The sequence below is a fragment of the Pempheris klunzingeri genome, chromosome 17, assembly GCF_042242105.1.
Source record: "Pempheris klunzingeri isolate RE-2024b chromosome 17, fPemKlu1.hap1, whole genome shotgun sequence".
In the NCBI taxonomy this organism is placed as follows: domain Eukaryota; kingdom Metazoa; phylum Chordata; class Actinopteri; order Acropomatiformes; family Pempheridae; genus Pempheris; species Pempheris klunzingeri.
In genome coordinates this window covers 13,937,447-13,964,346 of record NC_092028.1, presented here as the reverse complement: position 1 = coordinate 13,964,346, position 26,900 = coordinate 13,937,447, and the positions used below count along the sequence as shown (strand labels likewise).

Sequence of the window (26,900 nt, the reverse complement as noted above, 5' to 3'; positions counted from 1 at the left end):
TAGTGCTTTATGAATGATAACTGACTCTTTTTTTTTTTTCTTTGTATGCTTGCAGTTTATTGGAACACAAATATTCAAGGTTTCTCAGTAACATACTGATCCAGTGACACCATCCACACAATATCCACAATACAGTGAGTCTTCTGTCTGTGTCGTAGTTAATCAGGCATCCGCTTTAGCACAAGTACACTCGGCCTCCATGACCTTTGCAAACTGTAAGAAAAAAAAATATGACGGATAAAAACAGAATTTACAAATAATCACTGGTTTGCACACTAATCTTTTCTCTGATTTTGATCTAAATTGTTGTTTTGTTAGATATTAATTACATCATTGTTTCCAACAGGCTCTCCAGTAGACAGTGGTAGGAAGTAACACAGGGCATTTACTCAAGTATTATACATATGTACAGCTTTAAAATCTTGTACTTTTGAAGTATTTTAATTTTGGAATATTTTACTTTTTTGGCATATTTAAGCCTTTTTATGACAGACATTAAAGAGAGTACACGAAATGAGGAGGAGAAAGAATACAAACATGGTCACCGCTTTAACTCCCAAAGTGTGGGGACACTTTAAAATATTGTTATTTTACTGCACTACATTAAACTGACAGCTGTAGTTACTAGATACTTTTCAAATTAAGATTTTGTATGAAAAAGATGTGATAAGTTTATACAGTACAACCTTTGTACTGTAATCCTTTTTGCTTGTGTTGTTGAGGCCCCATGTCACATTTCAAATGTCTACTTGAGTTGTTAGCAGTTCCAACAAATAGAAATTCCAACCCAAAGCTTCTTATATTATTTCATAAATAATTGCTTAAGGTCCATTATCCACTATTTAACAAAAAAGCCAGAGTCCATACAAATCGTTGTGGCAGAACATTTTTCTTCTCTCTAACCCCATTAATCATCTCACACCCCTCCGATTTTTCTAGTGGGCCTTTTGTTGCAGACTGTCCAGGTAGGGAACATCTGGACCAAACTACCTACTGGATATACAGAAGTTGCTGTAAAACTAGTTCGACCCAGATACACTAGTAAAATGCTAATGGTGAATTAATGCATCAGTATTAACAACATTTTATCATGTGACATATAATTATATATCAGGACTGAATGCAGGACTTTGACTTGTAATGGAGTATTTTTAGATCGATACTTTCTCTTAAGTAAAGGATCTGAGTACTTCTTCCACCACTGCGGGTAGATAGCTGGCAGGATCAATCAGGATGTTTGAGGAAGTGTTTGGGAACCTTGCAGGACTCACCAAGTAAACTATTCCAGAAGGAGTTGTACGTTGCGCTGCCCGTTACAGCTCCAAGTTTGGCTGGATTCCTCCTGACTGTGTGTACTAAGAAGCCATCAGGCCCAGTCACCTCCACTTCCACCACATGGTAGTCACTTAACCTAGGGGACAAAGAGATATGACGAGTGCAATACAAGCAGATATGAGAGGCTGCAACAGGTGAATCAGATTTTTAGAAAGACTCACGCTGTGTCAGACACAATCTCTCCCTGAACGCCAGTAAAACCGAGTGTTCCTGCTGCCACTGCTGCCGCCGCCATGGTGTTAACATTGTTTGGAGCAAGTGGGCACAACTCTGCCACGGAGCCTCTGAACAAAACATGTCTGCCCTCGTCCTCCGTCCAATCAGAGAGGACATCTCCTGTTAGCCGGAAACAGGATGGATGCTTGGACATTCTTATAAACAAAGCCTAAAAACAGGTTAAGAGATGGAACAGGGTTTGAATAGAGCACATAGGGTTTACCAGAAGACATTCATAAGTGAATGAACTAAAAATGGTAAATAATGGAATAATCCAAATGGAAAAAAGACTCAACCTTCCATTTTCCTGGTTTAATGATCAAATAACTGATATAGCATAAGTCAGATTTCTTTATTACCTTCAAGGTGCCACTATCATTCAACCTCTGGATGTCCTGGCCTCCCCATAATGCACCACTGGGGACATAGAGTGTCCTACCAGACTGCTGAGCTGCCTGACGCAGCTTCTGGTTCAGATCAGGATCAGAGAGGGCAGAGGGAGAGCCAACCTGAGAGGAGGAGACAAAAGACACGCAAAAGAGGATGCCTTAAGTCTTTAAAGAACAGTGAAACAAAGCACGTAATTATGCATCAGTTTAAAGCAGAAATGCATGCCAGCATTTCTGACCAGCGATTTAACATGTCTGTTGGAGGCCGCAAACCAAAAATCATCAAGTCAAACATATTGATAATCTCTAAAATAAAGAAAACCAAAAAGACTATAGCTGAATCTCCTCTTTAGAACAGACCAGTTAAATAAATAAAACACACCTCATTTCTTATATGTTTTAGACTTGTTATCCAGTATGATCTATCCCTCTCTATATTCGTATGGTTTGAAACAGTCAAAGCAGTGAGAGTAGAAAAAATCCTCAAAATAGCACACCTCCCATACAAACGGAGGAGAATCTCACCATGAAATGGGAATGAGACAGGAAGTGAATCCCAAATTCTTTCACTATCTGCGGATGGCAAACCTCTACGATCACATCACATCGTCTGTAAAACACAGTGATCACTGAGTGATGTCATAGAACACAATGTGCATGTTGTCCTTGGTAACACAGTGGTAACATAAGATGCTTATACTGAGTTTTGCATGTGGGTTTATATTACTCATGTGTGCGCTTGCACCTGTCTGCAAAGGATGATAGATCACCAAGTATGAGTTCATCAGGAAATAAACCTCTGAGCTTGTCCAAATTTCTGTTCCAAACGAAAGCCAGAGTTAGACCAAGAGCAGATCCATCTCTAAGGATCCTCTCCACCAGATACTGCCCTGAAGCACACACACACACACACACACACACACACACACAGAGTAAGAAATGTACCATACCATACATTGTGACAAAAAAATTATATTAGATCAGTACATTTAATCTGCTATTAGGATGTATGTCAGAAAGTGTATCTGGAGCTTGGAAGTGGGAGTTCAGACCTAGATGTCCATATCCTACAACTCCAACCCTCAGGGGGGAAGAGCTGGTTGCCATGTCCTGTGCTCAGAATAGCCCAAACCTTTCACCTGCAACACAAACCAATACAGACACATACATGTCTGCTTTTGACCTTACTTCCTATCTGATCCTCCACAATCTCTTCTTGTCCAATATAACACATACTATTTATTGCTCTACTCACCAGGTAATCGCCAGAGCTGTGCGTCCCTCAGCTTGAAGCACAACAACTGGCCCACGACTTCAGGAATTGTGAGCATGTAGGGTACAAAGTTTGACTGCGGGAGGCCATAGTTAATGATTGTTAGCTCCTCCTTCATTTAAACAATTTCAGTTTCAGATGTATTCAGAATTTCTTGTAAAGTGCAATAAAGAACTATACTGTTCAAATGTTTAGATTTCCTTATTTGTCTGGCATCCACAAAGTAACATGTTTGTTTAGATGTGTTTCATCTATATGTATATTGCTCTTGTATCTTTAGCTCTGGACAGTTGCTTCTTTTGTTATAATCTAAAGTAGTGTAGTCCTTGTCTTTTTGAAATCCAAAGCACTGTGGCCATCTAGTGAACTCAAACAATGCAATGTGAATCTCTTTTCTTGACATCTAGTGACCCCATCAGAAGTATTTCTGTCTCTTGTCATAGTTGTTGTGGAGATTCATTTTGCATCACCCACAAAATTTAGACAAATGATTCAAAGTATTTCCCTCTCTGGTAATAATGTGGCCATTTTCACACAATTACTTTGTCATTACCAACAATCAGTAGAAGTTCACCTGTAAAGATAGAAAGCAACCTTTGGCATATATGAGTTTACTACTAATTCAACTTTGCCCCCTATGTGTTGATGTCACCAATATATTCCTGCTGAAGAGGTCAAAGGTCAGCTGTTTGTTCATGAGAACTCAAAACAGGGAGAACATTGATTATCAGAGTGAAATCAGACGGCAAGTTTAGTCCAAAGTTCAGTACGGTGACATACCAACAGAGAGAGACGCTGCAGAAATTTGAGACGGAGGGACGGGAGAACAAGAGGAGAACATCTGAGGATTATACGTGTTGGTAAACTAGACGATAAAGGCATAATTGCAGAGGCCAAAGAAGTTAGAAGGTACCTAACGGGACAGGTTCACCTGCTGGCACTCACATCTGCTGACTGAGAGGATGGACATCCTTGACACAGATGCCTATGACAGGCGGCAAAGGAGAAATATGGTACTGAAAAATTGTTTTTTACAATCATTAGCTGATAGTTTAGTTGGAACTTATTGCAACTTTCACCATGTGGAAAAGATGAAATTGTCTAAAATCAAAATTTCAGTCCACTCCTGTAATTACATGTCTTCTCTTTCTGTTTCTCCCTGTCTATCAGTCCTGCGCTCTCCTTTTTTCTCTCTCGCCTTTCTTTCTGTCTGCAGCTCTGTACTTCTACCTGTGGACTCCTGACTTGCCCGCGTCCATCATGTCTGCAGGTGTCAAATCAGCACCAACCCTCCTATTGGCTGTGGCAGTGCTGAGCTGGAACAGAGGTCAGAGTGTCCTGGGTGTGGTGGGAGGACTGGTCTTTTCTGCTATTGGTGACTGTTGTCTGGTATGGCCTGAGCTTTTTCTGCACGGTAAGAGCCTTGTGTATACGTGACTGAAGCAAACATTTCAAAGACACAATAAATTAATTCATACATTTTCATTTGTACGTCCTTAACATCTCACACATCTGTTTCAGGAATGGGTGCATTTGCTGTGGCTCATCTGCTGTATTCAATCACCTTCATCTCCAGTCGATATTCAGTAGATTCCTCTTCATCCTTGAACCGTTTTCTATATATCATCCTGGTCATGGTGGGAGGAGGTTTCTACGTCTACCTTTATCCATTCCTGCAGAAGGCGCCAGACTCAGATGTGATAATTCCAGCTGTGGGGGTCTACGTTGCTTTAATTACTTTAATGGGGGCATTAGCCATCAGAACCCGCCATGCAGCGACACTGTTAGGAAGTCTGTTCTTCATGGTGTCTGACATGTCACTGGCTCTGCAAGTTTTCGAGGTGACACCACCAATGAAGCACGGTCACATTATTGTCATGGTAACATATTATTTGGCACAGTTACTAATAGCTGTTGGTGATGTAAAGGCAGTGGAGAACAAAGACGACTTTGCAAAATGGAAGAGGTCCTAAACAGCATCCCTGTGACATCCCAAAAGTCTGATGAATCTCCCTCACTCTGGTAAAAAAAAACCCACACCTTCCTTTAATGCTTCTTGTACATCTTGAAGTATTTAGTATAAACCCACTGAGTACAGGAAAAGATCAAGGAAAGTTGCAAGTCAAGATATCTTAGCATTCGTTTCCAATTTGTATTTGATATTTCAATGATCATAGTAGTCTACAAACAAGGCCGAAAGACACTAATATCAATTTAGAATGATATGTGGGTTTTGTTATTTGTGAAAATATGTTAATCAGTGACATCCATCTTTATGTGTAGATTTTTCATGTATTGGTAATGTTTTCCACTTGTTAGCTGGTCATAATATGTATATAAATAAAACTCACATTTGTATTGTTTGTTAATAAATACATATGGTGTAAAAATAAAACAATGCTGTCCATAATCTTGAGTCATGTTTCAATAAACAAGAAAGTTAAAATGAAACTTCCGACGCAAATTAACAGTGTGATGACACATTAACAATTCTAATTACATATAACCTGTGGTGGAGATGTTTGTTATTACATTAAAGATATGAAGAACTGAAAACTGGACTAAAATAGCAGTTGACTTTAAAAAGTATTTTTATACATTAATAGTTATTTACACAGAAAAATCCAGCTCCTGGATTACATGCAAAATATTGACATCTGTCGTAACAGACAAAAATGTTGCTTAACATCCATGAAACAGATCATGAATGTTCTGTTACATCTTTGCACACTGATACCAAAACAGGTGAGGTAAATCAAACTTCAGCGATCCATCCCATTGTCATCTGACTGCTGCCTATGGAAACACGCAACCCTCAAAGACTCACAGAAGTCCAGTTCTTCCTGTTGGAAACGAAAATTTGACATTAAAAGTGAAGCCTCTTGAGGCAAATTTTGGATTTGTGATGTAGGTGGATATGAATATAATTGATTGGACTTGGATATAAAATGTCATGAAATTTCATAATTGTGTGAAATTTCAATTGTCATAATTATTTAATTTGTGTATGAATACGATTGAGTTGTGGCCAAAAGCATGTTTTGTGAGGTCACAGAGACCTTGACCTTTGACCATCAAAATTCAATCAGTTCTTCCCAATCAAAATACTTGAACCCAGTTTTACCATCATTACCCTCTGGCTCAAAGACATAAATATTACCTGACTCTCTTCTTTTCCTTGGAGCTCTCTGGAGCGCTGCCTGAGTAACACCTCCAGACCAAGAGCAGGATCCCTGCAGTCTTTGAGACCCTGTGGACAGTCTTCCACCAGACTAGGCAGACATCAGAAACGCAAAAAGGTATAATTACTAATGTGGACCATAAATTAATGTCTACTTGTGAATCCTCAAAAAAGTAGAGACAGAGTAGAGAGGTAGAGAGTGTTTCTTACCAGCAAAGGGCGCCAAGCACATGTTCATGGAAAGGGGAGTGTGGTGTGCGGAGAACAAACACCAGCTGTTGTACCATACCCATAGAGACAACTGCGTCTGCAGGAAAGAGGAAACAGATATACGCCAAACCCAAAATGGATCAAAGTCCCAGAAACAGTTCAGACAGGAAGCAACTTCACACTGTTAGTATCAACATATTTAGCAGAGCAAAAGGTTGACTGAGAGGACGACCATGATGACTGAAACCATGATAAAGGAGCATTCCCATTTTTCTTTAGCTTTAGAGCAACAACAACAGAAGAAATTTTGAATATATTATAAATGATCAATAAGCCACATTTACACCTAACTGGGGGGGATTAGAGCAGAAAGCGGACATAGGAATGGATCGTTCCGGGATGCCCTAGTTTAACATCCAAACTAATAAATGTGTTGTGGCTCAACTGAATCTCGTCTAATTACATTAACAGTTTGGACATTTTTGAATCCATTCAACCAGATCAACCATATTGAGCAACAGTAGAACGCTAATGATGTCATAACTCCAGTGATGTCACCTTTAAAACTTGATGTTATTAAGAACTATAGTAGAGCCATCGTGATATTACTTACTACTGATGGCACTATATAACAGTGGAGCACAAGTTATGTTACTCAGAATGAAAGTAGAACACTGTGATGTCACTGGGGGTGATGTCAATGTGACCTAGAGTAGAGTGCCTCTGATGTCATAACTTTACTACTTTAGAACTACTGATGTCATCATGAGCTGCAGTTGAGCCCTCGTGATATTTCTGAAAGCTTAGAGATGGCAGTAAAACACTGGTGATGTCACTGGGAGCAAAAGTAAAAATCCAGTTAATGTAGAATTCCAGTGATGTCATTGTGATGGTGGTGGAGCACTTGTGATGTCGTAACTGTAATGATGTCATTGTAACTTACATTAGATGTAATAGGTGATGATACTGTTTTTTATATTTTTATAATTAGATACTGTAAAATGGTTTAAAGCTGCAATGAATTTTATTTCCTTTCCTCATTTCAATTCACATTTAATTGTTTTACACTACAAACTATTAACTCATTAAAAGATGGCAACATATCCCAAACTTGTCTTCCACTAGCGTTGAGGAGCTGTTTAACCTCAAACAAACTGGAGTAGTGCAGCATCACAAAATTATCTGAATGTCCTGTTCAAATGTCTCTCTCATTCGTACCTTTCTGTTCGGGGTGTGACGTCAGCAGGTTGAGCAGAAGGAATGCCGACTTGGTCCTGAGCTTCTCGTTCCCCGACTGCATGCCTCGCATCAGCACTGAGAAGCCATCGTGGGACAAGAATGCCTGGAGTCCTGCTTCCTGCTCTCGGACCAGACCTAAAGTTACATCGTGGGTACAGTTACTGCTTTGTTCTGAGGTGTACTGTGTACCAAATGCCAAGCAACACGAATACAAGCAGCATTGCAATCTAGTGTAACTGTTTTATATTAACTCTTTGTTTACAGTACACACTCTTGGTATTTTATTTTATTTTATAGTGAATTTTTGCAGCGCCCTCTTTGATACTCACATGACACAGCGTAAAGGGCTTTTACTCTGACGGTGGGGTTGGGGTCTGAGTCTGTCAGCTGCAGCAGTTTTGGAAGCGCCCCGATGCTAAGCAAGTGGATCTGCACCTGCGGCATGTTCTGGGCACAAGAAGCAATGAGCTCGGCAGCACGCCACCTCAGTCCACTTTGGGTGTGACACAGATACTGGGTGAGACACAATTCCAGTCCACCAAGAATCATCCAGTCTGTGAAGCGGAGGAAAAGGGGACACAGTCAAGAAAGAGTCAGTAAATAGTACTTTTATCCATAGCCGCTATCTAGTTAATGGCTCTAGGTACAGGCTAACACCTGATCTATACAGACTTGCTTGGAAAATATCAACTCCAATACCATTGATTACAAACCTCTTGCATTGTCCAGGTTCTCACACAATTCTGAAAGCATCTCAAAGGCTGATTCGCGCTCATCTTCATCCTCGTCATCTCTCTCCTCCTCTCCTCCTCCCTCCTTTGGGCTCAATCCATCTTTTTGCAAGACAGCCAAGCATTGCTTCATCTGCTCCACTTCATCCATCTGCCCTCTGCAGACGTCTGCAAGAGCTTCTCTCAGCCATATTTTCCTCTGTAACAACGAAAGAGAGCAAGAATGTTTCTCAATTAGCTTGGATGCAAGGTGGGTCTTCATAGGTCCAAACTTGTACTAACCAAAAAAAAAGAATGCCACCATTATTGTTTTATGCAAACCTAAGATGGACCTATGCTTTTAAAACATAGCACAAAGCACACAATAAATCCAAAAGGGCAGCAGAGTACCTGAACTGAGCACAAATGGACTTGAGAGAGGGGTTACAATTTAGAATAACCCCTGAGAAGCTGGTTAAAATGGTGAGTTAATGGTGAATTGCCGATTAATTGCACATCAACAAAACTAAACCATTTCAGGTGTGCTTGTTTCAAAGCCACAGTACCATGTAATGTAAACAGCACATGTTCCTCACTTATCTCATCATCATCATCATCATCATCATCATCATCATCATCATCATCGAGAGATTGTTCTCCTGACCTCTGGGAACTAATTCAGAGGGTCTGGACCCAACAAGGTGTTTGAGTGTATTGGGGTATGTGCCCAATGGCCTCTTACATTTGACATTTCTAAATACCAGACACTCACCTCTTCTGACATGGGTTCAATAGGGGCAGGTCCCTCTGCGGCTGATCCAGCATCCACAGCCAGCTGCAGGACCCCCTGGAGGTTCTGGGGATATCTCCTATTCTGTCTGTCTTCAGCCATTTTGTACACAGCTGAAGGGGAAAAACAAGACAAGGACAGCTGGATTTCAGGGATGATGTGCAGCAGTAGTGGACAGAACCTGAGGATCTGAATCCCCAACACAGAGAGCAGACAGATTTTAACTTTATACGGTGCTTAACCTAATTGTACTTAAAAGATGCTAAACTGCCCGGATACTACCTCTAGTTTGGCAGTAACAGCTCATTAACGTTACATCACTAAAATTTAGCTAAACACTAAACTAATTACAGAAACACAGCAGCACAACATAACCATATCTGAACACACCTGGCTACAGACTTTAGCTACGGCTAACATTGAATCTCGTTGACAAAATAAGTCTTATTAATCAGTTTTAACTTACCTTTTCAAAAGTCCTATGAAACGAGGTGAATAATTAGAGCCACGGTTATTTCTTGTGCTCCAAACACGCTAACTCCCCTTTAAGACACAGAAATATGAAAGCACGAGAACATTCTAGCTAGCTGAGCTCACTGGTGGTCAGGAGGCTGCCATGCTTTACCGTAAACCTTGAAAAAAAAAAGGCAAGCAAAGATTTTCGCCCTACTCCTCTCTCACCTCAAAGCCATTTAAGTCCTCACTTTTTTTTTCTACGCCGATTCAGTACTTCCAAATTATAACATTGTAAAACTGCCAGTAATGTGATATTTGTATGAAAAAGACATAGAAGTAAACTCCACAGTATTAGCGTATTTAGGGTAAACTAGCGACGTTTACGTGCGCGACGTTCAGAGAGTATCAGTAAAAGTGAGAGAAGTATCGCATTATATTTGTACTATAAGGTATTTCATGTAGAATACTGTTTCAATATATGTGATTTTGTACATGTTTTAATATATGACTCACACCCGATAAATAGAACAAACTATGTAGTACTTAGGTCTCATCTCTTTCTCATTGGGTAACAATAAATTTGTTAGATGAATGACAAGTAAGAAAAAAAAAATCCTCCAACATAACTCGTAATTTAAAAAACGAACTAAACTGGTCTAATATATTATCATTTGTCCATTATCTCTTACTATTAAACCTGCAGTTGGAAGGTTTCTCTTATTCAAAGATGGTTTTTGGATGGATTTTATCTTTTTATACTGATATGGACTAATGCGTCAGGAATAAAGTTATCTATTTATTTCAATAAGTAATTGACTGATGTGTATTATTATTACCTGCTGTTGATATTCTTGTGTTTCATACATACCTGATGTACCGTCGCATCAAGTTAAACCGTTATTTGTGCAGCTGTTTGAAGCGACAGCTTTGGAACTGGTCAAGTACTCTCTTGCTTCTTGATCGTCTTTGGTTTGTCTAACCATCCAACATGGCGGCACTTGTGGGACTGCGTGCGTGTGTCTCCGGTAAAATTGGTTCATTCTTATATTGTATCCGTCTCTGCTTGCACCTCTGACAGGTTGTTGATTCATGGCACTTTGATTTGCTCTGCACGACAGAAAAAGCTGTTTGCGTCCGTAGAAATGTGACCTATCGTGAATAAACACACATGATGCTGTCTCTTATGATAGCCGAGCAAGGTCACGTTACCAATGAGTGTTAGCTAACGATACAGCTAGCATACGAATGGTCATTGAAACTAACTGTATGCATAATTGTATGTAATATGCAGCTTAGATGGGCACCAACGCGTACTGTTTAGATACCTAAAAGCAGCTTATTTGATGGAGAGACACAGTCAAGGCTGTTCTGGTTGTGGTTCAATGGGGTTGTTTGCTTTAATGCCATCTGCTGCAGAGCTACTTATAGCTACCTGCTGTAACCTGTATGGATTTAATACAATCTGGTACTTGGTGTCATTTCTACTATCAAGTAATATCGATTTTTGCACCTGCACTTCAATGCAGGTGCATTTGGCAGTGGGACAGAGAAGGGAAAAGATCAGTTCAAATATCTGTCATGGTCCTAACATGCCTGTCAAATAACCAGCCTTTAACTAAGATTGTATAATCCTCACATTTTGATTCCCTCCTTTCAGCCCTTAATCTTTACACACCAAGCCTCCTGCAGAGCTCCTTCAAATTGGTGAGCATTCACACAAACTACAGACAACCAACTGTTTCTAATAGATCTTGAAACTGAATAATCATTTGGTTTGTCTTTGTCTTGTAGGGTGCTGTGCCTCTGAGTCGGCGGACCTTTGCTGCAGAGGCGAAGAAGACATACACCAGAGACAAGCCCCATGTGAACATTGGAACAATTGGCCATGTCGACCACGGCAAGACAACCCTGACAGCAGCCATCACAAAAGGTGGAAAATTTGACATTGTAGCTTTTATACTCAATGTTTATCCACTGTATATTGTTTGATTTGACCTAGAGACTGAATCAGCTCCACTGCCCTACGATGAAAAGTCGAGGCCTCATTCTTTCTAGGTTTGTGAAACAATAAATATGAAATGTGACCTTGGTGTTTTTCTGGGTCCTCAGTGCTCGCGGACGGCGGTGGTGCTAACTATAAAAAGTATGAGGACATTGACAATGCCCCCGAGGAGAAGGCCAGAGGAATCACCATCAATGCCTCTCATGTAGAATATACCACAGCTAACAGACATTATGCTCACACAGACTGTCCTGGTCATGCTGACTACGTCAAGGTAATATTTATTTAGTTACTTCATAAGTTACTTCATTAGTATTGTAATTAAACCCCTTTAATTACTCACAACCTCTTTCCTTTTTCAGAACATGATTACAGGCACAGCTCAGATGGACGGCTGTATCCTGGTGGTGGCGGCCACTGACGGCCAGATGCCTCAGACACGAGAGCATCTCCTGCTGGCCAGGCAGATTGGCGTCGAGCATGTGGTGGTTTTCATCAACAAGGCTGACGCTGTGGAGGACAAAGAGATGCTGGAGCTGGTGGAGATCGAGATCCGCGAGCTGCTCACAGAGTTCGGCTATGATGGCGAGAACACACCTGTTGTAATAGGCTCGGCCCTCTGTGCCCTAGAGGTGAGGAGAGTGCTGGAAGTACAGTTACAGTTCCTCTTGCTTGGTTTTATCAATTAGCCACACTGAAAATACTTGTTCAGTCAGCAAAATAATTAGCCTGAATGTGGCTCCCTCGGTTATGGAAGGTGACTAATTGCAGTACATTTGGAGTGTGTATCTGGAGGTGTTCTGACTGATTTATCTTTTTTGATTTACAGAGCAGACAGCCTGACCTTGGTCACAACGCAGTGATGAAACTGCTGGAGGTTGTTGATTCCTACGTTCCTCTGCCCAAAAGAGAGCTAGAAAAGCCGTTCCTTCTGCCCATCGAAGGGGTTTATTCCATCCCAGGTATGGGAAAAACCTAATGCAGTTAAGGAGGAATATTGGTGGTATTAGTTTCTTTTAATAAATTCATATCTTTAATACGACTACTTTATTGTTGCCTGTGTTTAGAGGTGAAATATTATCTTCATTTTTCACCCCTAGCTGTAAAATGCTGAATTCTAAGACTGCAAATATTTAAATCAGCATTGTAACAGAGTCAGATGATGTTGCCATGAAAAAGCTACTTGTGCTAAACTTGAGGGTTCTCAACTGTGTCATTCAGGCAGAGGTACGGTCGTGACGGGCACTATGGAGAGGGGTATCGTCAAAAAAGGTGACGAAAGTGAGTTTGTGGGCCACAATCGCTCCTTCAAATCAGTGGTTACAGGTGAGTGAAAGGGAACACAGAAATTCAGAGGAGGGGTACATGAACCAAAACACGAAAAAAAAAAAAAAAATTGTCATCTGTTTGCATGTATAAGGAACAATAATTGGCATCCAGCACTTTATACAGTGATGAAGAAAAAATGTGTGTAGATGATGAAATCTGTCGTCCAAAGTTGCGTAATGGTCAGGAGTTTGATCTTACCGTCTGTCCTGTTGGGTTCAGGTATTGAGATGTTCCACAAGTCTCTGGATCGGGCAGAGGCAGGAGACAACCTGGGGGCTCTGGTCCGAGGACTGAAGAGGGAGGATGTGAGGAGAGGGATGGTGATGTGCAAACCAGGATCCATCATGCCTCACCAGAAAGTCAAAGCCCAGGTCTGAGTTGAGTCAAAGTTGCAGACAGTCACATCAATTACGTGACTGTATATAATCCAACAATTGTAATGGCCAAAAATCAGGTTAAAAGGGAAACTAGGAGAGGAGCCAGATGTCAGAGTAATGACTCTGAGGTCATTCACTCTTTCATTCATTCTTTTTTAGCTCTTGGTTTAGTTTTTGATGTTTTAAATGAAACACACAACTCAGTGTTTCCAATAACTAAAGCTCTGATGTGTGTGTGTGTGTGTGTGTGTGTGTGGATATGTTTGTGCTTCCTGTAGGTTTATGTTCTGAGTAAGGAGGAGGGAGGCCGACACAAACCGTTTGTCTCCAACTTCATGCCAGTCATGTTCTCTCTGACCTGGGACATGGCCTGCAGAGTCACTCTGCCCACTGACAAGGTTTGTGTGTGTGTGTGTGTGTGTGTCGATCTGAATCTCATCCATTACATTCAGCCTGCTAGTGCATCTCGTACTCAGTGAAGCCTCGTGATGTTTCAGGTCAGATCTCTAAAAGCAGTGCGGCCTCCTTTAAGTAATTGTTTGCCTGTGTAGAGTTTTAAAAAGAAATGACCTAAAAATAGATATGCTGCTGGATGTTGAGCTGCTTACATTTGTGAACAATGAAGTATAACAGCATTTTGAAGGACAGTAACCACTCTCCTGTCTGTTGCTCTTGGTTTCTTTCAGGAAATGGTGATGCCAGGGGAGGACACCTCCTTGATGCTCACGCTTCGGCAGCCCATGGTTCTGGAAAAAGGCCAGAGATTCACTCTCAGGGACGGAAACAGAACCATCGGCACCGGCCTGGTCACAGATATCTTGACTGCTACAGATGAAGACCAGATCAACTGGGGATGAATGGAAACTCTGCAGAGAGGGCTGGGCTGGGGGGGGGGGGGTGTCTGTGTCTGGTCAAATCACATAATTATAGAAATATACATATACAATACATGAAGGCATGGACAAGTGTCAAACAGGATCTGAAAAGAATGAAACCCACCAAACCAAAATACCTGTTATGTTTAGCACTGTCTTTGTGTTTAAAGGCCAGACTGTCATAATACTGTTTATGTAATAAAATGTATTTAATAAGAAAAAAGCCATCCTTTGCAACTTTGTAGAAACTTTGTGCATAAATGTGTAGCTGAAGACCCGGCTGACAATGAGAACTACATGCCTACTGCATGTTACAGGATCAATTTGCCACATGAGGGCAGCAAGGAGGTGCCCCGAGAGCTGCAGGTCCACTGTAATATTTCTGATCTCAAAATGGTTAATTATAATGAAGAGATTCAGGAAGTTAGTTACAGTTTGTCGTGCCACCATTTGGTTTTTGTTGAGCCTCTATGAAACTGAGTTAAATCCAGTAAAACTAGTAAATTAAAAGTAACTCATTCCACAGTTTGTGGTTGATTTACCACTGATAAGCAGCCCCGTTTGATTTCCAGGTGTAAAAAAAATGTTGCGAGATAACTGACACTGATCTGATCTTCACTGTGGTCTGCTGTCCTGTAAAAGTTTGACTGGTTTTTCTCTCATCACGCCAGCAAGGTCAGAAAAGGATTCCTTGGTAAAAGTGTTTAAAAAGATTGACTTAAATAGTGCCAAGTGCTGCACAACCAATATTTTATAAAGGTTAGTGCTATTGATTAAGTGAAAATTGTATATTTTGAAATTGAAAATTCACCCACATGTCTCTAAAACTGAGTATCATTTCTATAATGATCAGCTGAAAAACAAAATGAGTAATGCCCGTTGTAAATTTGATCTCTTCAATTATGTATGTGATTATACCTTAAAACTGAATTGTCCAATAAATAATTGAATGAAAAAGAAACCTTCTGAGAAATAATCCTCACGTGATGTTTGACATTGGAGACTGAGAATCAGACTCCAGTGGAGGGTTTTTGAGAGGCCTTAATAGTTTTTGAATGTACTTTAGCTGATCGTTTCAGACTGATAAGTTGTTTGTGTGCAGTGAACTGAATACCTGCTGTCCTCTCTGCGCATTCATCACCAGCAGGAAGTTTTCCAGTTGCTCTGTGTTTGCTGGAGGTATTCGAGTCAGTGCCTCCTGAAATCCAATCAGCCTGTTGCTGTAATCAAATACTGTATGCCTGCAGGAGTCCAGGCTGGAGCGGCTAGTAATGCTGAGTGATGTGCTCAGCTGCAGGACGGATGTCACCATGAGCAAATTAACCTGAAGAGATAGATGATCAGACACTAAACAACACTAGTATATGACGGTGGACGGTGATACTGACTTTAACTGTCTGTCAAGAGCACTGATACACTAAATGTGGTTAAAACCAGCATTCACATGTGAGTGATGTCTGCTGAATCATGTCAACACAATGTGCTGGGCAGTCGGGAGATATTTGTGCTCCATGTTGTTTAAGTTTGATGCATCAGAGGGATGAGACACATTACAATTCCAGCTCTCAACATTATTAAGATTAGATAAAATAAGATATTCCTTTATTAGTCCCACAACGGGGAAATTTACAATTAGTTGATTGCCTGAATAATAGAAGAAAAGATAACACTTGACTTAAATCCTGAAAATCAAATACAGTATATTAACGATTATTAATGGTCCATTACTCACTGTAATGTACTTTTTGTCTGTTGTGTTTGTCAACAGCTGCAACGCCTCTTACAGCCTTTACATTTACAATGAATTACAAGAAAAGTTCTACTCAAAAGTTATGTAGCAAAGTGGCCCCTGTTGGTGATATGTGATTATACTGTAAATTTCATCATTAGATTGTTAATAGTGATGGTGGTACTGAGATTACAGCTGCAGGAAAGAAAAAAAGCACAGTTCATACATTGTATTTCACAAGCTCATCATATGTTAATTAAAAAGGTAACCAGTAAAGTTAGTTAATAAATATTTTATACTGTAAGGATTTGTTTATGAGTGTGGTCATATATCACTAAATATGATTACAGCTATGCTACATTGTGTTATTAACCCATTACTAACTGTTTATACACCATAAATATTATTATTTTAAAATACAATTTAAAATGTTCTTAAATCTGCTTTCAACTACATTATATTGTATTAACAATTTGTTTATATTATATTATTTACACATTGTATCACCACTATATGTACTGCATCTAAATGTAAATTTATGAATAAGTGGGTTAAAGTGAACTGTTTCCAAAGAGGATGCTTCATGCTGAATATAAGCGTTATGTGTACAAACTGAAACAACGTTTGAAACAAAGTTCGTACATGTTTGCACATTGATTTCTCTGCTTATTTTGGAAGTAACGAAAATTCACACGGTCTCCTTTGTGCATCGTCACTGTGGACAGTTAGACAGCAGTTTGAATTACAGTATAACCCACCCTGATTTCTAAAACCAGTTTCCTCTGTCAGACTTTCCCACTCAGGGCGGCTTTTTCCAACCAGCAATCTTCCATTCACAAGATCACTCCTCTAACCTTCAAGCCGTCCACACCCCTCAGAAGAATAACATGACACTGCCATAGCTATCTGATTCAGCTGTGAATGGAAAGGGAAAGTGCAATATAATATCTAGAAGATGCAAAGACTGGTGTCCTTGACTTGTTCTCTCCTGATGAGATGTCATGTCCCTGCGCCAAGCACGACAAGATTTAAGGCTTATTTCCAGCCAGTCTTCAACGCCCAGTTCCCAACAACACTGACTGATTCTGATCATGGTGGTTACTAAGACACACATCAAGCCAAAGAACACACAAAACATATTTTCCTACACAAAGACATCCAATTAACAGTAATAAACCACAGCAGACAATGCAGCCAGTGTGTATTAAAGCTGCACCAGAAAGACATTATTTTCATCTTTTAGTGCAGAGAGAATCAACCTGTTGAAAAAGACTTTGCCTTGGGAGAGTTTGTGGTTTATTTTCGGTGAGTTGGCCCTGATTGTACCCAAGATCTGCCAAGCGAGACATTCATAAATATGTATGTAATCCAAAACATTTTCTAGTTTTTGTCTTATTTGTCAGTTCCGAAAAAGTTCAAACTTCAGATATATACAACATCGTAATCAATCAGTAGCACGATATAGTGATCATATATAGTACAATGAAGGAACAGTATGATTCAGGTCTAAACTGTCTGGAGCTTCAGGAAGTGCAGCTGTTGCATCATGTCACTTTTTTCCAGCCTCCACCTCCTTCTGGCAGCTGAGGGAAACAAGTAAAGAATAGAGCTGCTGCTGCAATTAGGCCTGAATTTGCCTTTCAACAACCCACTCTGCATGTTGGAAGACTGACCCTCCACGGCTTCTCATCCTCCAACACTGCAGAGTGGGTGGGAAGCATCCCAGTTTATCCTCGGCGCTCCTTCCATCACACAGCAGCTCTCGGAGGATACAGCACTCTCAAAATAAGAAATTATACATTCATTTGGCTCCCCGAATGTTAAATGTGTGAAAGCTTATTCTCTTAAATGTCACTGTGATGGGACTTGTTGCTGCCAGAAGTTTAATATCTCACACACCCACTCTGTAGCTCTTCGGCTGAGAGGTCATATTAAGTGGTAATTGAATAAAACCAAGTCTGGATAACGTCATTTTTTGATAGACATACCACCAACACAGACACAAAGATATTTTAGTGATATTTCAAGTATTTCCCATCAGTAGAAGCTTTGAAATTGATGTGAAGAGACTGGAAACAACCACTTTCACCACTGATAATATAATATTATCAAACTCACACAGATTTTGGCAAGTTCTAATTTACATTTCTCAGTGTGTCTTTGTGTGTGCTCATGTGCATGTGATCTCTATTCCAGTGTTCAAGGTTACAGGGCAGTGAAATCAAGCAGGACTGCCAAGTCTCGTCTGTGTATATGCAAAGACGTGCCTGATTGATTGCATAAGAGTGAAAGAAGAAACCTCCGACCCCAACCAGATATCACCCCTCCGAATCACAGTCATAAATTACAGTCCATTCCTCCTTGTTTATCAAACAGCTCTCTCCCGCTGTCCCTCCCCACTGCACTTATTTGTTGTAACCACGACAAACACTTAGTGTAAAATTATCCCTGTGCTTCGCGTCTATCCAGGAAAAAAGAAAACGGTGGGCTTTGTCTGATATCTTTTATTGTGGTAATCAACAGATTTATCTGTCAGTTTACAAATTTCTGTCTCACACAACAAACTAAACTTTGTGAGGAGAAAACAGGTTGCAACTCAGAGTCAAGACTGCTTCAAATGCATTTAGCCAAAGACAAGAAGAGGTCAGTAGACGTTATTTCAGTTCATCAAGCAAAGAGATTATTTTTAGTTTCTTGCTTTGCTCAAGAAACTTTTAACACTGATTTTTTAAAATTATGTGTTGATACTTAGTGTCTATTCAGCCAGTAAGATCATAAAACCAAAAATTGTTTTATTTATTTACAATAACGACCTGACAAATGTACAAATTAGAGTATTTCCTTCTTACTATGCATGCAGGACGTCCTTGGCCCTGCTCTTAGTGCATAAGGCAGTGGAACCACCATTTGTTTTCTGGAGCGAGCCTAATCTGATATTTTCAGCACAAGTCAGCAAGATATAAATACAAATGTGTTGCGATTTGCTGAAATGGCAGTCAGCTGTATAAGTTAACCCACATGGAGCTTTTAGTTTGAGAAATGTGGAGGAAAAACTAATTCATCTCACCTGGGATAAGTGAAACTGTGGTACACACAGTCTGACCCAATATCTTTATTATGTGTCCTATTAATAATAAAAGAAAGAAAGAGGATAATGCCACTGGTGGTGAATACGGTGAAACAACATTAACTGTTACATGAAATCAAAGGATTCAATACTAGAGTAAAATGAACATATAAAGTGCATCTATGTCTTGATTGCCTGTTTTAATAATATACCAGAGTTTCTCAAGGCAAGGTTTTCTTTACACTGGTTTCCAGATGTTTTTGTTGTATAATCTTCAGACTCATTTCTAACCTTTCCACCATTTCATCATCTGTTGCATGATTTATGTCTCAAATTGTGAGATACAGCGTATTACCTAATGTAATATCTATCATGATGACACTGTATTGCATCTAAATCTGAGGGGAAACACTACAGGCAAAAACATTTAATTTTGAGGTTTTGGGCCATTTTGTTTCCATGACATGGCTTTTTTTCAGATGAGTGGAAAGCAAATGTCCAAACAGCACAATTTCTTTCTATACTTTGCTACACATTGTGCCCACAGATTCATTCTTTAAAGGCCGTTCTCAGAATGATGTTTTTCTCATTCTTTGAACCAGAAATCTCCAATTCAGTAGCACCTTCATACACCAAACTTTAAACTTTTATTCGTATTGATATTCTAAAGGTTTTTGATGGAGAAAAAAAAGTGTTTTTAAAGGCTGTTGACAATATTTTCTGATGTATTGAGTGATAAAAAAAAAAATTCCCCTTTGGCTTTAATATGTCAACAAAATGTCAGCAAAACGTTCTAATGTATGAAAATGTTGAAATGTTTGTTGAAAAATTTGTTTTTTGTACTGGATGTTGTGCAAATTAGCACATATTTAATAAGAAAGTATTTTAGATACATTTACAGAGAACTTGTAACACAAAAAGAATTGTCGTAATGTAAGTATTCAACCAGGGAAGTTTCATGGTGGTATCTATCAGTTAAATGTTTGCCCCATTCACCTGTAGTGACTCCCCGTAAACATCCTAATTTTACCATGATAAATATGATATATCTGCATGAGTGATTACAGAACATGTAAAAGTAAGAAATTTTATTTTCCATTTTATTTAGTGTTAACTTAATATGGCGCTCATATGTGCTTCTCCCTGTTTCCCACAGGTCATACATGTGACACGGGAGTGTCATTTCAGATTACTTTAATTAGACTCCTCTATTGCCTGTGGACCACCCCCCACCCCCCCTTTTTGCTTTTACAAAGTCAGAGAAAGGGCTGAACTTTGAGGTGGTCACTATTCCTCTTTGGTTATTTCTAATTTTGTGACTTTTACATTCACACAGGTCATGATGATGGCTTTTTGACCTGCAGCAGCACATTTATGGGAAGGAAAGGAGCCATCTGTGAGATAGTGTACAGTTGTATTTTTATTTCCCTTTAGGACACATCTATGATTCTGTTTGATTTATTTCAGTTGTGCCCAACCAGCAACTGTGCAATCATAGCTTACCACCCGTAACTAGACATGGCCTGTCATGGCCTGTCAAGCTTTAGATTCCTTCAAATCATTTTTACCCTCTCCAAATACCAAAAGTACAAGAGTAGGTGTGGAAGAAATGGGTTAACCACGTCTGGATAGCTAGCTTTACCTATAATAGTATCCTGACCCAGTGTTACTTCCAAGCCCAGCAGTAACTACGGTACATTATTTTGTGTGGCATCAGGCTACGTTAAAAAACAACTAGCACATCCACACGGTGTGGTAGCTGGTCTTGGACTCTACTATGTAGTAGAGTGTAGAGTCTAATATTAGCAGCTCCATCCTGCTGTTTGGCGGATCTGGGTTAGTTTACACTCCAGAAACCCCAGCCAACATTACGTGGGACAGCGTAGTTAACGTTAGTCACGGTTCTAAAAGCCTTTTCTATGATTAACTATGATTAATAGTTTGAATGCTAACTAGGACTAAGTATCTCTATACTGCACTACAAGAACAATGCTGTTTCTATAAGTTTTCTTCATGGGTCATCAGCTGGTGAGGACGCTAACACTTTGCCTGGGGTCTGTTATCTTCAGCCTCAGTCTTTTAGCAGGATAACATGACGCCACCACAAATGCATATTTAAGATCCCTTTCATTTTAAAGAGAAGGAGTCTGCTTCAAACATTAAAAGGTTAGCTGGAGACTAACATTAGCTTATGAAATCAGCCAGTGATAGTTGATATTTCAGCCAAAGTCTGTCAGAGATGATAGGCCTGCTTTTGTGTATCACTGCCTACAATAAAGGACCCATCGTTTTGGAGAATACTATGGATTTCCAGTGTAAAATCTGCTACCATTATTATTGTAAACTGCATATTTGACAAGTGTAGTAACAGTAACAAAGGGAGCGGGGCTTAACAAACACTCATTCTATTCACTATTCTCTCAAATGAATGTTTCCAGTAAACTGTGGAGAAAGAAATAACACTTAACATCTATCAGGTCAAATGTTTCCCACTGGTTGAAATGTAAAGACAGAGATGAATAGTTTTACCTGTTAGTGTACATATGATGCACCATTAAGTATGTTTTCCCTTTTTGTGATGAAATTGTTTATAACTACATCTTGTCATGTGTCTCCCAGACGTACATGCAGTACAAACTGTGTATGTATATCAGTTGCATGTATGCCAACTAGCCAAGAATATTTCTTTTTGTTCACGTAAGTTATATTAGGATGAAAATCCATTGTTGATCTACACCTGCTTTTTATCAGATGAGTCTGGAGAAATATTCCCACGGTTTAGTTTTCTAAACATGATCTGCAAAGTGTCAGTTTCACTCCACACTCAGTTGTAACCACGTACAACTGAGGTATATTTGAGGACTGTGAGCAGCATCTACCAATAGATAGATATTTCTCAAAATATTCATACAAAACTATTGTCATGCACATTATTACTCGGATCACCTGCAAATTGAACCATGACAGCTTGTTTGCATTTGATGAAGCTCAATAACCATCTCAGGGAAGCAGAAAAGGTAATCCAATGAGAAAAGTGATGAGTGGCATCTGTGCTTGTATGACAGAGATTGGTACTGCTGTTTCCCCACCTGCAGCAGAAATTATTTCAGCGGCATCCTCTTGTCAGTAGAATGACAGTCATAGGGCTCTTTACACGATGCTTGCATTGCTCTGCATCCAAAAACAAACAAAACGACCAGCTCCCAAAGGTCAAATCTCAGATTCTCTACGGGACGACCCTTGATCATGTCCAGGAGTGGCCTGCTCATTCACTAGCTCCAACTTCTTGTCTTCCTTCCCCACGTCTCCTTCCTCCTCCTCATCCCGACTGATGAAGGCCAGCTCGTTCTCATAGCAGAAGGAGTTGGCGCCAGACGTTGGGAATTTTCTCTCCTCCATGTCCTTGGCACTACATCGGGGGGTGGATGGTACTTCGAATGTTTTGTGAAAGTAGGCGTAATCTATCCTGTACTGGCTCTTCTCCTCAAAGATGACGGGCTCAAAGCGGTGACCCCACAGAATCTCTGAGGGCAGGTAAGAGCTGCGCGCCTGCGTCGTCATGGCTGTGGCCTCCACCAGCCCTTCAAGTATAATTACTATCTCAAAGTCAGATGCTTCAAGATCTTGCTTACTGATGCCAAACAGTGGACTTTCTTCATCAATCTCATGTATGACAGTAAGGGGTGCAACCAGAAACAGGCGGTCTGTGCCTTTGTCATAGCCTACATTCATGTCAATCTGATCCAGGGGAATATATTCACCTTCCTCTGTGTAGCGGGGCTTGACGAGCTGGGCTCGCACATGAGCTTCCACAATATGACTCTTCCTTAGATTGGCGACCCTAAACATGAGACACAGTTTCCCATCACGCAAAGCGATGACTGCGTTGTGGCTGAACAGCAGAGTCTCTGCACGCTTTTTTGGCCTTGCCATCTTGGCCATGATGGCACCAATCATGAAGGCGTCGATGATGCAACCCATGATGGACTGAAAGACCACCATGAAGACAGCAGCCGGGCATTCCTCTGTCACACAGCGAGCTCCATACCCAATGGTTGTCTGGGTCTCAATAGAGAACAGGAAAGCTGCCACAAAGGTGTTGACCTGTGTGACACAAGGAACAAAACTGTCGTCCTCTCCAGGATGGTCCATGTCACCGTGTAGGAGGCCTATGACCCAGAATGCCAGGCCGAATGATAGCCAGGACACCACAAACACCAGGCTGAATAGCAGGAACATGTATCGCCAGCGGATGTCCACACAAGTTGTGAAAATATCAGATATGTACCGCTGGGACTTCTCATCCATGTTTGAGAAATGGATGTTGCATTGGCCACCCTTGCTGACAAACCGGCTGTGGTATTTGCGTCTTGTGTGAATCTTGCCATTGCCGAAGCTGCCCACAGCAGGCATGGTACTTAGTCTTAGGCCTTCTTCTTCACAGGACACGAAGCTGTGGTGGTGGGCCCTTCCCACACTCATGCCTCAGTGGGGCACAGCCACGTGGCTTCACGCTATCAGCCTGGCTCATACAAAGCCAAGCAGGCCCACAGGAAGTGTGCAGCTCCGTCCAAATCAGATTCACCGTCAACTGGAATTGAGAGGTGAGGCACAAAAGTAGTTTCCTGTAAAGGAGGGACAGGTAAAATATCAGCATAGATTAACATTAACTTCATGATGCTATAATTTAATTGTTGCAGTTAGTGGATGGCACCTGTAAATGCAATGTGAGTACATTTAGGCAACCATACGATAATGTGAAATATTCATTTGGACCTTTGTGAGTGTACATTTACAATATGTTGCTGCCTCTGCCCGCAGCATTGGGTACACTGCACAAAGCACGATGTCAAATAATCAGTGTTTTGAAGCTGTTTAGATGCTGATGAACATGCAAATTGTCCTCTATGTTGCGAATTTGAATTCAGGGTAAGATGTTGCTTTACGAGATACTAGTTAAGTTAACCTACTACATTTGATTTTCTGTCCTACCTCTCTCTCCCTGCTCTGTTGGAAATGCTCTGGTATATACAATACATGTGTCTCTGATCAACAAGGTACAGAAATAGCCAGCTAATCCAATGCCCTGCCATTTTATGTGACGTATCTTCTGTTTCCTCCAGCTGGCACAGCTATTAGAGTCACTGGAGTACTGTGATGAGGCTGTGTGATTCCCCTGTGAGGCTGCACTGGAAAATAGTATGGGCTGAAAAGAAGGGGCAGAAAATTGGGTATCAGAGAAGCTTTCAGATGCAAATGGTTTGATGGTAGAAATCGATGGGATCACTTCAGACACATTAATGGAAAAAACATGAAAAAAGGTAACTTTTTCCTGATGGATTTTAGAGTCCCACAAAGTGCCTTTTCTGTTTAAGCCTGGTGTCCTGGGGGAAATTGTGCCAAAAGAAAAAGTGCCACAGTTGTTTTTTTTTTGTTCTGTGAGGCTGAGCAGTGCTTTGAGCTAAATGCTAATGTCAACATGCTAACATGTTCACAATGACAATATCAACAATCTTAAAAGGTATAATGATTACCATTTTCACTACTTCAGTTTAACATGATAGCATGCTAACACTATCACTAAACACAAAGTGCAGCTGGTGGGAGTGTCATTAGATTTGCAGATATTTAGGAGCTACAGAGCTCCTCAAGTCCTGAGAGGCCATATTTTTTAATTCACCAGGGAGGAAATTTTCATTTTGTGCACAATTATCAAGATAATTTACAATTAATAATTTCTATAGAGATGAATATCGATCTTGAAGTAACTATCTAATGTTTTCTTCTCATTCTCTGCTCTGTCAAAACACCTGCCTGGCAACACAGTAGGCGCCTTTAAATTTCCCAACAGTATATAAACCAGTTAAAATGAACTCCATCTCGACAGCTACATTAAAATGCTGCGTGCATGTTGATCAGCAATGAAATGTGAAAGTCCGTACTACGTACATGAGACATATATGAATTTATGGTAAATTATCTTGTGTGCACAATAGACAAACGGTTGATGAATAAAAATATTACCTTTCAGGACATTATGGGCGCATTGTAAGCACTTGTTGAGTAGCCGTAGTACTTTTCACTGAAAAGCACAAATTTCCACCTGCAGGGGATCTCCAAAGGTTTCCTCCTCTGTGAACTACAAGCATCTGTACCAAATTTCAAGGCAGTCTATGTAAGCGCTGTTGAGGTATTTAAGTCTGGATCAAAGGGGTGGACCAACAGATGGACAGACAGACATCCTTAGAAATCAAAATTGTATAGATCCTCATTATTATCAAAGACATGAAAGATCATTCAGGTCCTGAGTCTTTGGCACTGAATAATGTTCTTGTTCTTCAGTTGTGAGAGATGTTACTGTTTTATTATTATAAGTTTAATAGACTAACACTGACGACTGTTTGCTCTGATGAAAGTTGACTTACTGCAAGTCACAAAATAAGATACCATCACACAGACTCACCTCCTTTACTTTTGCATTTTAGACAAATTATTATAAAGGTTTACTTTCATTATAATATATATTTGTTTCTTCAAGAGGCAAAATGCAGTCAAACAGAGATTAATGTATCTCAGCACTTTAACAATGCACAGTTTTGAGGCAACTGGGATTTCATCCCTAATAAAACTTCCAAATTGGGTCATAAAGGCTGTCGTGCAGGTGTACCCACCGGGGATACTCTGTAGCTTTAGATAGATGGACATTAATACCCTGCAGAGCTGGTAACAAAACAGGAGATAATCAAGAAGTATGTGATGACAACTGATAACAAATTTGACATATTTTACCAGTAATTGAGTGTTTGTGTTTGGGCATGTGTGTGTTTCATGCAGTCGTTGCTGTCTCTCAGTGTTCTTGTTGCTAGGAAGCAGGATGTGGAGTGTCCAAAGGATATTAATATCTGATATTCTGTGCGACTGCTCAGCTCTCACAGGCACCACACTCTGCCTGCTGGGCTGTGATCGTACAGCCGGAGCTGGGATGAGTCTGTTTCTCTACTGACAATAGAAATGGTTCTCACTAACAGTGTATATTTGAATCAAACAATGAGAGACAATCTACAGGTCACGGAATCTATGGAAGTGCATTGGCTAAAGTATTATACTAATAGTTTTTACATCTAAAATCACAAGCAGCTTACCTTGTGTGCAAGTGTTCCAAATAAATGTTGATTTCCAACTTTCCTTTTCTTCCAGATCTCCCAGTCTGTTAGCCAAACTGCTGCATGTTTCTCCTCAGGCTTCCCTCAACTCTTCTCTTCTGTTACGGGTAGAACCACTCTATCCTCATGAGGCAGAAAAGTAAGTAGCCACACAGTACCATCATGTCTATGCCTCCTAAATTTAAAATGTCTCTTTCTCCACTCAGTAAGGAGAGCATTACACTCACTCCTGCTGTCAAGTCCTCCAAAGTTACTGCTCGAGTGAAATCCAGTTGATCAGAAACAAAACAAGAAACTAGAAAATGACTTTAGTGAAGCACTGAAGTCATAATTTTGACCCCAAAAATAACAGCCAAATTAAATGTGTATTGGGCTCACATGACCCATAGGGTCCAGTCCAATCAAAAAAATCAATCTCTCTCAGGTTATTTAGGAGTCACATGCAGCCGACAGTCTCACACTTTCTTGGTATATCTGCTATCTGATCTTGTTCTGCTGCAGATCCCACTCTGTATCCCACATCCAGTGAACTATTGCTCATTGCTCAGCTCTCGTCCTC

At 40.3% G+C, this 26,900-nt stretch overlaps 6 protein-coding genes across 7 annotated transcripts in view; 3 read left to right on the top strand and 3 right to left on the bottom strand.

Annotated features, from left to right (window-relative positions):
- dhrs7b (dehydrogenase/reductase (SDR family) member 7B) overlaps nucleotides 1–26,900 on the top strand; it is a 100,149-nt gene that overhangs the window by 31,271 nt on the left and 41,978 nt on the right. The window lies entirely within an intron of this gene.
- aspdh (aspartate dehydrogenase domain containing) lies at nucleotides 50–3,228 on the bottom strand. 2 transcript variants are annotated; one of them, XM_070847586.1, is made up of 8 exons: nucleotides 3,196–3,228; nucleotides 2,993–3,079; nucleotides 2,686–2,830; nucleotides 2,466–2,550; nucleotides 1,911–2,060; nucleotides 1,497–1,720; nucleotides 1,272–1,411; nucleotides 50–213 (listed from the first exon to the last, which is right to left on the bottom strand). In XM_070847586.1, exons 2-8 carry the CDS (start codon nucleotides 3,045–3,047, stop codon nucleotides 176–178), a joined length of 837 nt encoding a protein of 278 aa, XP_070703687.1. In that variant the 5' UTR covers nucleotides 3,048–3,079; nucleotides 3,196–3,228; the 3' UTR covers nucleotides 50–175. The 2 variants fall into 2 exon arrangements, with proteins under 2 accessions (XP_070703687.1, XP_070703686.1); XM_070847585.1 differs by having other exon boundaries at nucleotides 2,993–3,200.
- On the top strand, nucleotides 3,929–5,309 carry tmem86b (transmembrane protein 86B). Its single transcript, XM_070847750.1, has 3 exons — nucleotides 3,929–4,226; nucleotides 4,384–4,627; nucleotides 4,735–5,309. The coding sequence occupies exons 1-3, from the start codon at nucleotides 4,176–4,178 to the stop codon at nucleotides 5,184–5,186; spliced, it is 747 nt and encodes a 248-aa protein (XP_070703851.1). The 5' UTR covers nucleotides 3,929–4,175; the 3' UTR covers nucleotides 5,187–5,309.
- On the bottom strand, nucleotides 5,770–9,934 carry hspbp1 (HSPA (heat shock 70kDa) binding protein, cytoplasmic cochaperone 1). The gene is made up of 8 exons (XM_070847749.1): nucleotides 9,810–9,934; nucleotides 9,326–9,456; nucleotides 8,557–8,773; nucleotides 8,173–8,397; nucleotides 7,823–7,978; nucleotides 6,605–6,701; nucleotides 6,374–6,485; nucleotides 5,770–6,056 (listed from the first exon to the last, which is right to left on the bottom strand). Exons 2-8 carry the CDS (start codon nucleotides 9,443–9,445, stop codon nucleotides 5,976–5,978), a joined length of 1,008 nt encoding a protein of 335 aa, XP_070703850.1. The 5' UTR covers nucleotides 9,446–9,456; nucleotides 9,810–9,934; the 3' UTR covers nucleotides 5,770–5,975.
- On the top strand, nucleotides 10,764–14,605 carry tufm (Tu translation elongation factor, mitochondrial). Its single transcript, XM_070847786.1, has 10 exons — nucleotides 10,764–10,824; nucleotides 11,457–11,503; nucleotides 11,591–11,729; nucleotides 11,909–12,075; nucleotides 12,164–12,433; nucleotides 12,631–12,763; nucleotides 13,023–13,127; nucleotides 13,350–13,501; nucleotides 13,786–13,905; nucleotides 14,194–14,605. Exons 1-10 carry the CDS (start codon nucleotides 10,788–10,790, stop codon nucleotides 14,362–14,364), a joined length of 1,341 nt encoding a protein of 446 aa, XP_070703887.1. The 5' UTR covers nucleotides 10,764–10,787; the 3' UTR covers nucleotides 14,365–14,605.
- Nucleotides 22,128–23,660, bottom strand: kcnj12b (potassium inwardly rectifying channel subfamily J member 12b). Its single transcript, XM_070847537.1, has one exon. The coding sequence runs from the start codon at nucleotides 23,658–23,660 to the stop codon at nucleotides 22,389–22,391; it is 1,272 nt and encodes a 423-aa protein (XP_070703638.1). The 3' UTR covers nucleotides 22,128–22,388.

What these genes read in the sequence shown, in the direction of transcription:
- aspdh (XM_070847586.1), bottom strand. Translation starts at nt 3,047, where the DNA reads ATGGCAACCAGCTCTTCCCCCCTGAGGGTTGGAGTTGTAGGATATGGA. An exon ending in TGTAGGATATGGACATCTAG is followed by an intron (nt 2,831 to 2,992) that starts GTCTGAACTCCC and finishes TGTGTGCTTCAG; the next exon opens with GGCAGTATCTGGTGGAGAGG. An exon ending in TGTCTCATTCCCATTTCATG is followed by an intron (nt 2,061 to 2,465) that starts GTGAGATTCTCC and finishes TCCTCCTCTCAG; the next exon opens with GTTGGCTCTCCCTCTGCCCT.
- tmem86b (XM_070847750.1), top strand. Translation starts at nt 4,176, where the DNA reads ATGGACATCCTTGACACAGATGCCTATGACAGGCGGCAAAGGAGAAAT. An exon ending in GGCGGCAAAGGAGAAATATG is followed by an intron (nt 4,227 to 4,383) that starts GTACTGAAAAAT and finishes CCTGTCTATCAG; the next exon opens with TCCTGCGCTCTCCTTTTTTC. An exon ending in GCCTGAGCTTTTTCTGCACG is followed by an intron (nt 4,628 to 4,734) that starts GTAAGAGCCTTG and finishes CATCTGTTTCAG; the next exon opens with GAATGGGTGCATTTGCTGTG.
- hspbp1 (XM_070847749.1), bottom strand. Translation starts at nt 9,445, where the DNA reads ATGGCTGAAGACAGACAGAATAGGAGATATCCCCAGAACCTCCAGGGG. An exon ending in TTGAACCCATGTCAGAAGAG is followed by an intron (nt 8,774 to 9,325) that starts GTGAGTGTCTGG and finishes TCGTTGTTACAG; the next exon opens with AGGAAAATATGGCTGAGAGA. An exon ending in GTGCTTGGCGCCCTTTGCTG is followed by an intron (nt 6,486 to 6,604) that starts GTAAGAAACACT and finishes ATGTCTGCCTAG; the next exon opens with TCTGGTGGAAGACTGTCCAC.
- tufm (XM_070847786.1), top strand. Translation starts at nt 10,788, where the DNA reads ATGGCGGCACTTGTGGGACTGCGTGCGTGTGTCTCCG. An exon ending in TGCAGAGCTCCTTCAAATTG is followed by an intron (nt 11,504 to 11,590) that starts GTGAGCATTCAC and finishes TTTGTCTTGTAG; the next exon opens with GGTGCTGTGCCTCTGAGTCG. An exon ending in AGGGGTTTATTCCATCCCAG is followed by an intron (nt 12,764 to 13,022) that starts GTATGGGAAAAA and finishes TGTGTCATTCAG; the next exon opens with GCAGAGGTACGGTCGTGACG.
- kcnj12b (XM_070847537.1), bottom strand. Translation starts at nt 23,660, where the DNA reads ATGAGTGTGGGAAGGGCCCACCACCACAGCTTCGTGTCCTGTGAAGAA.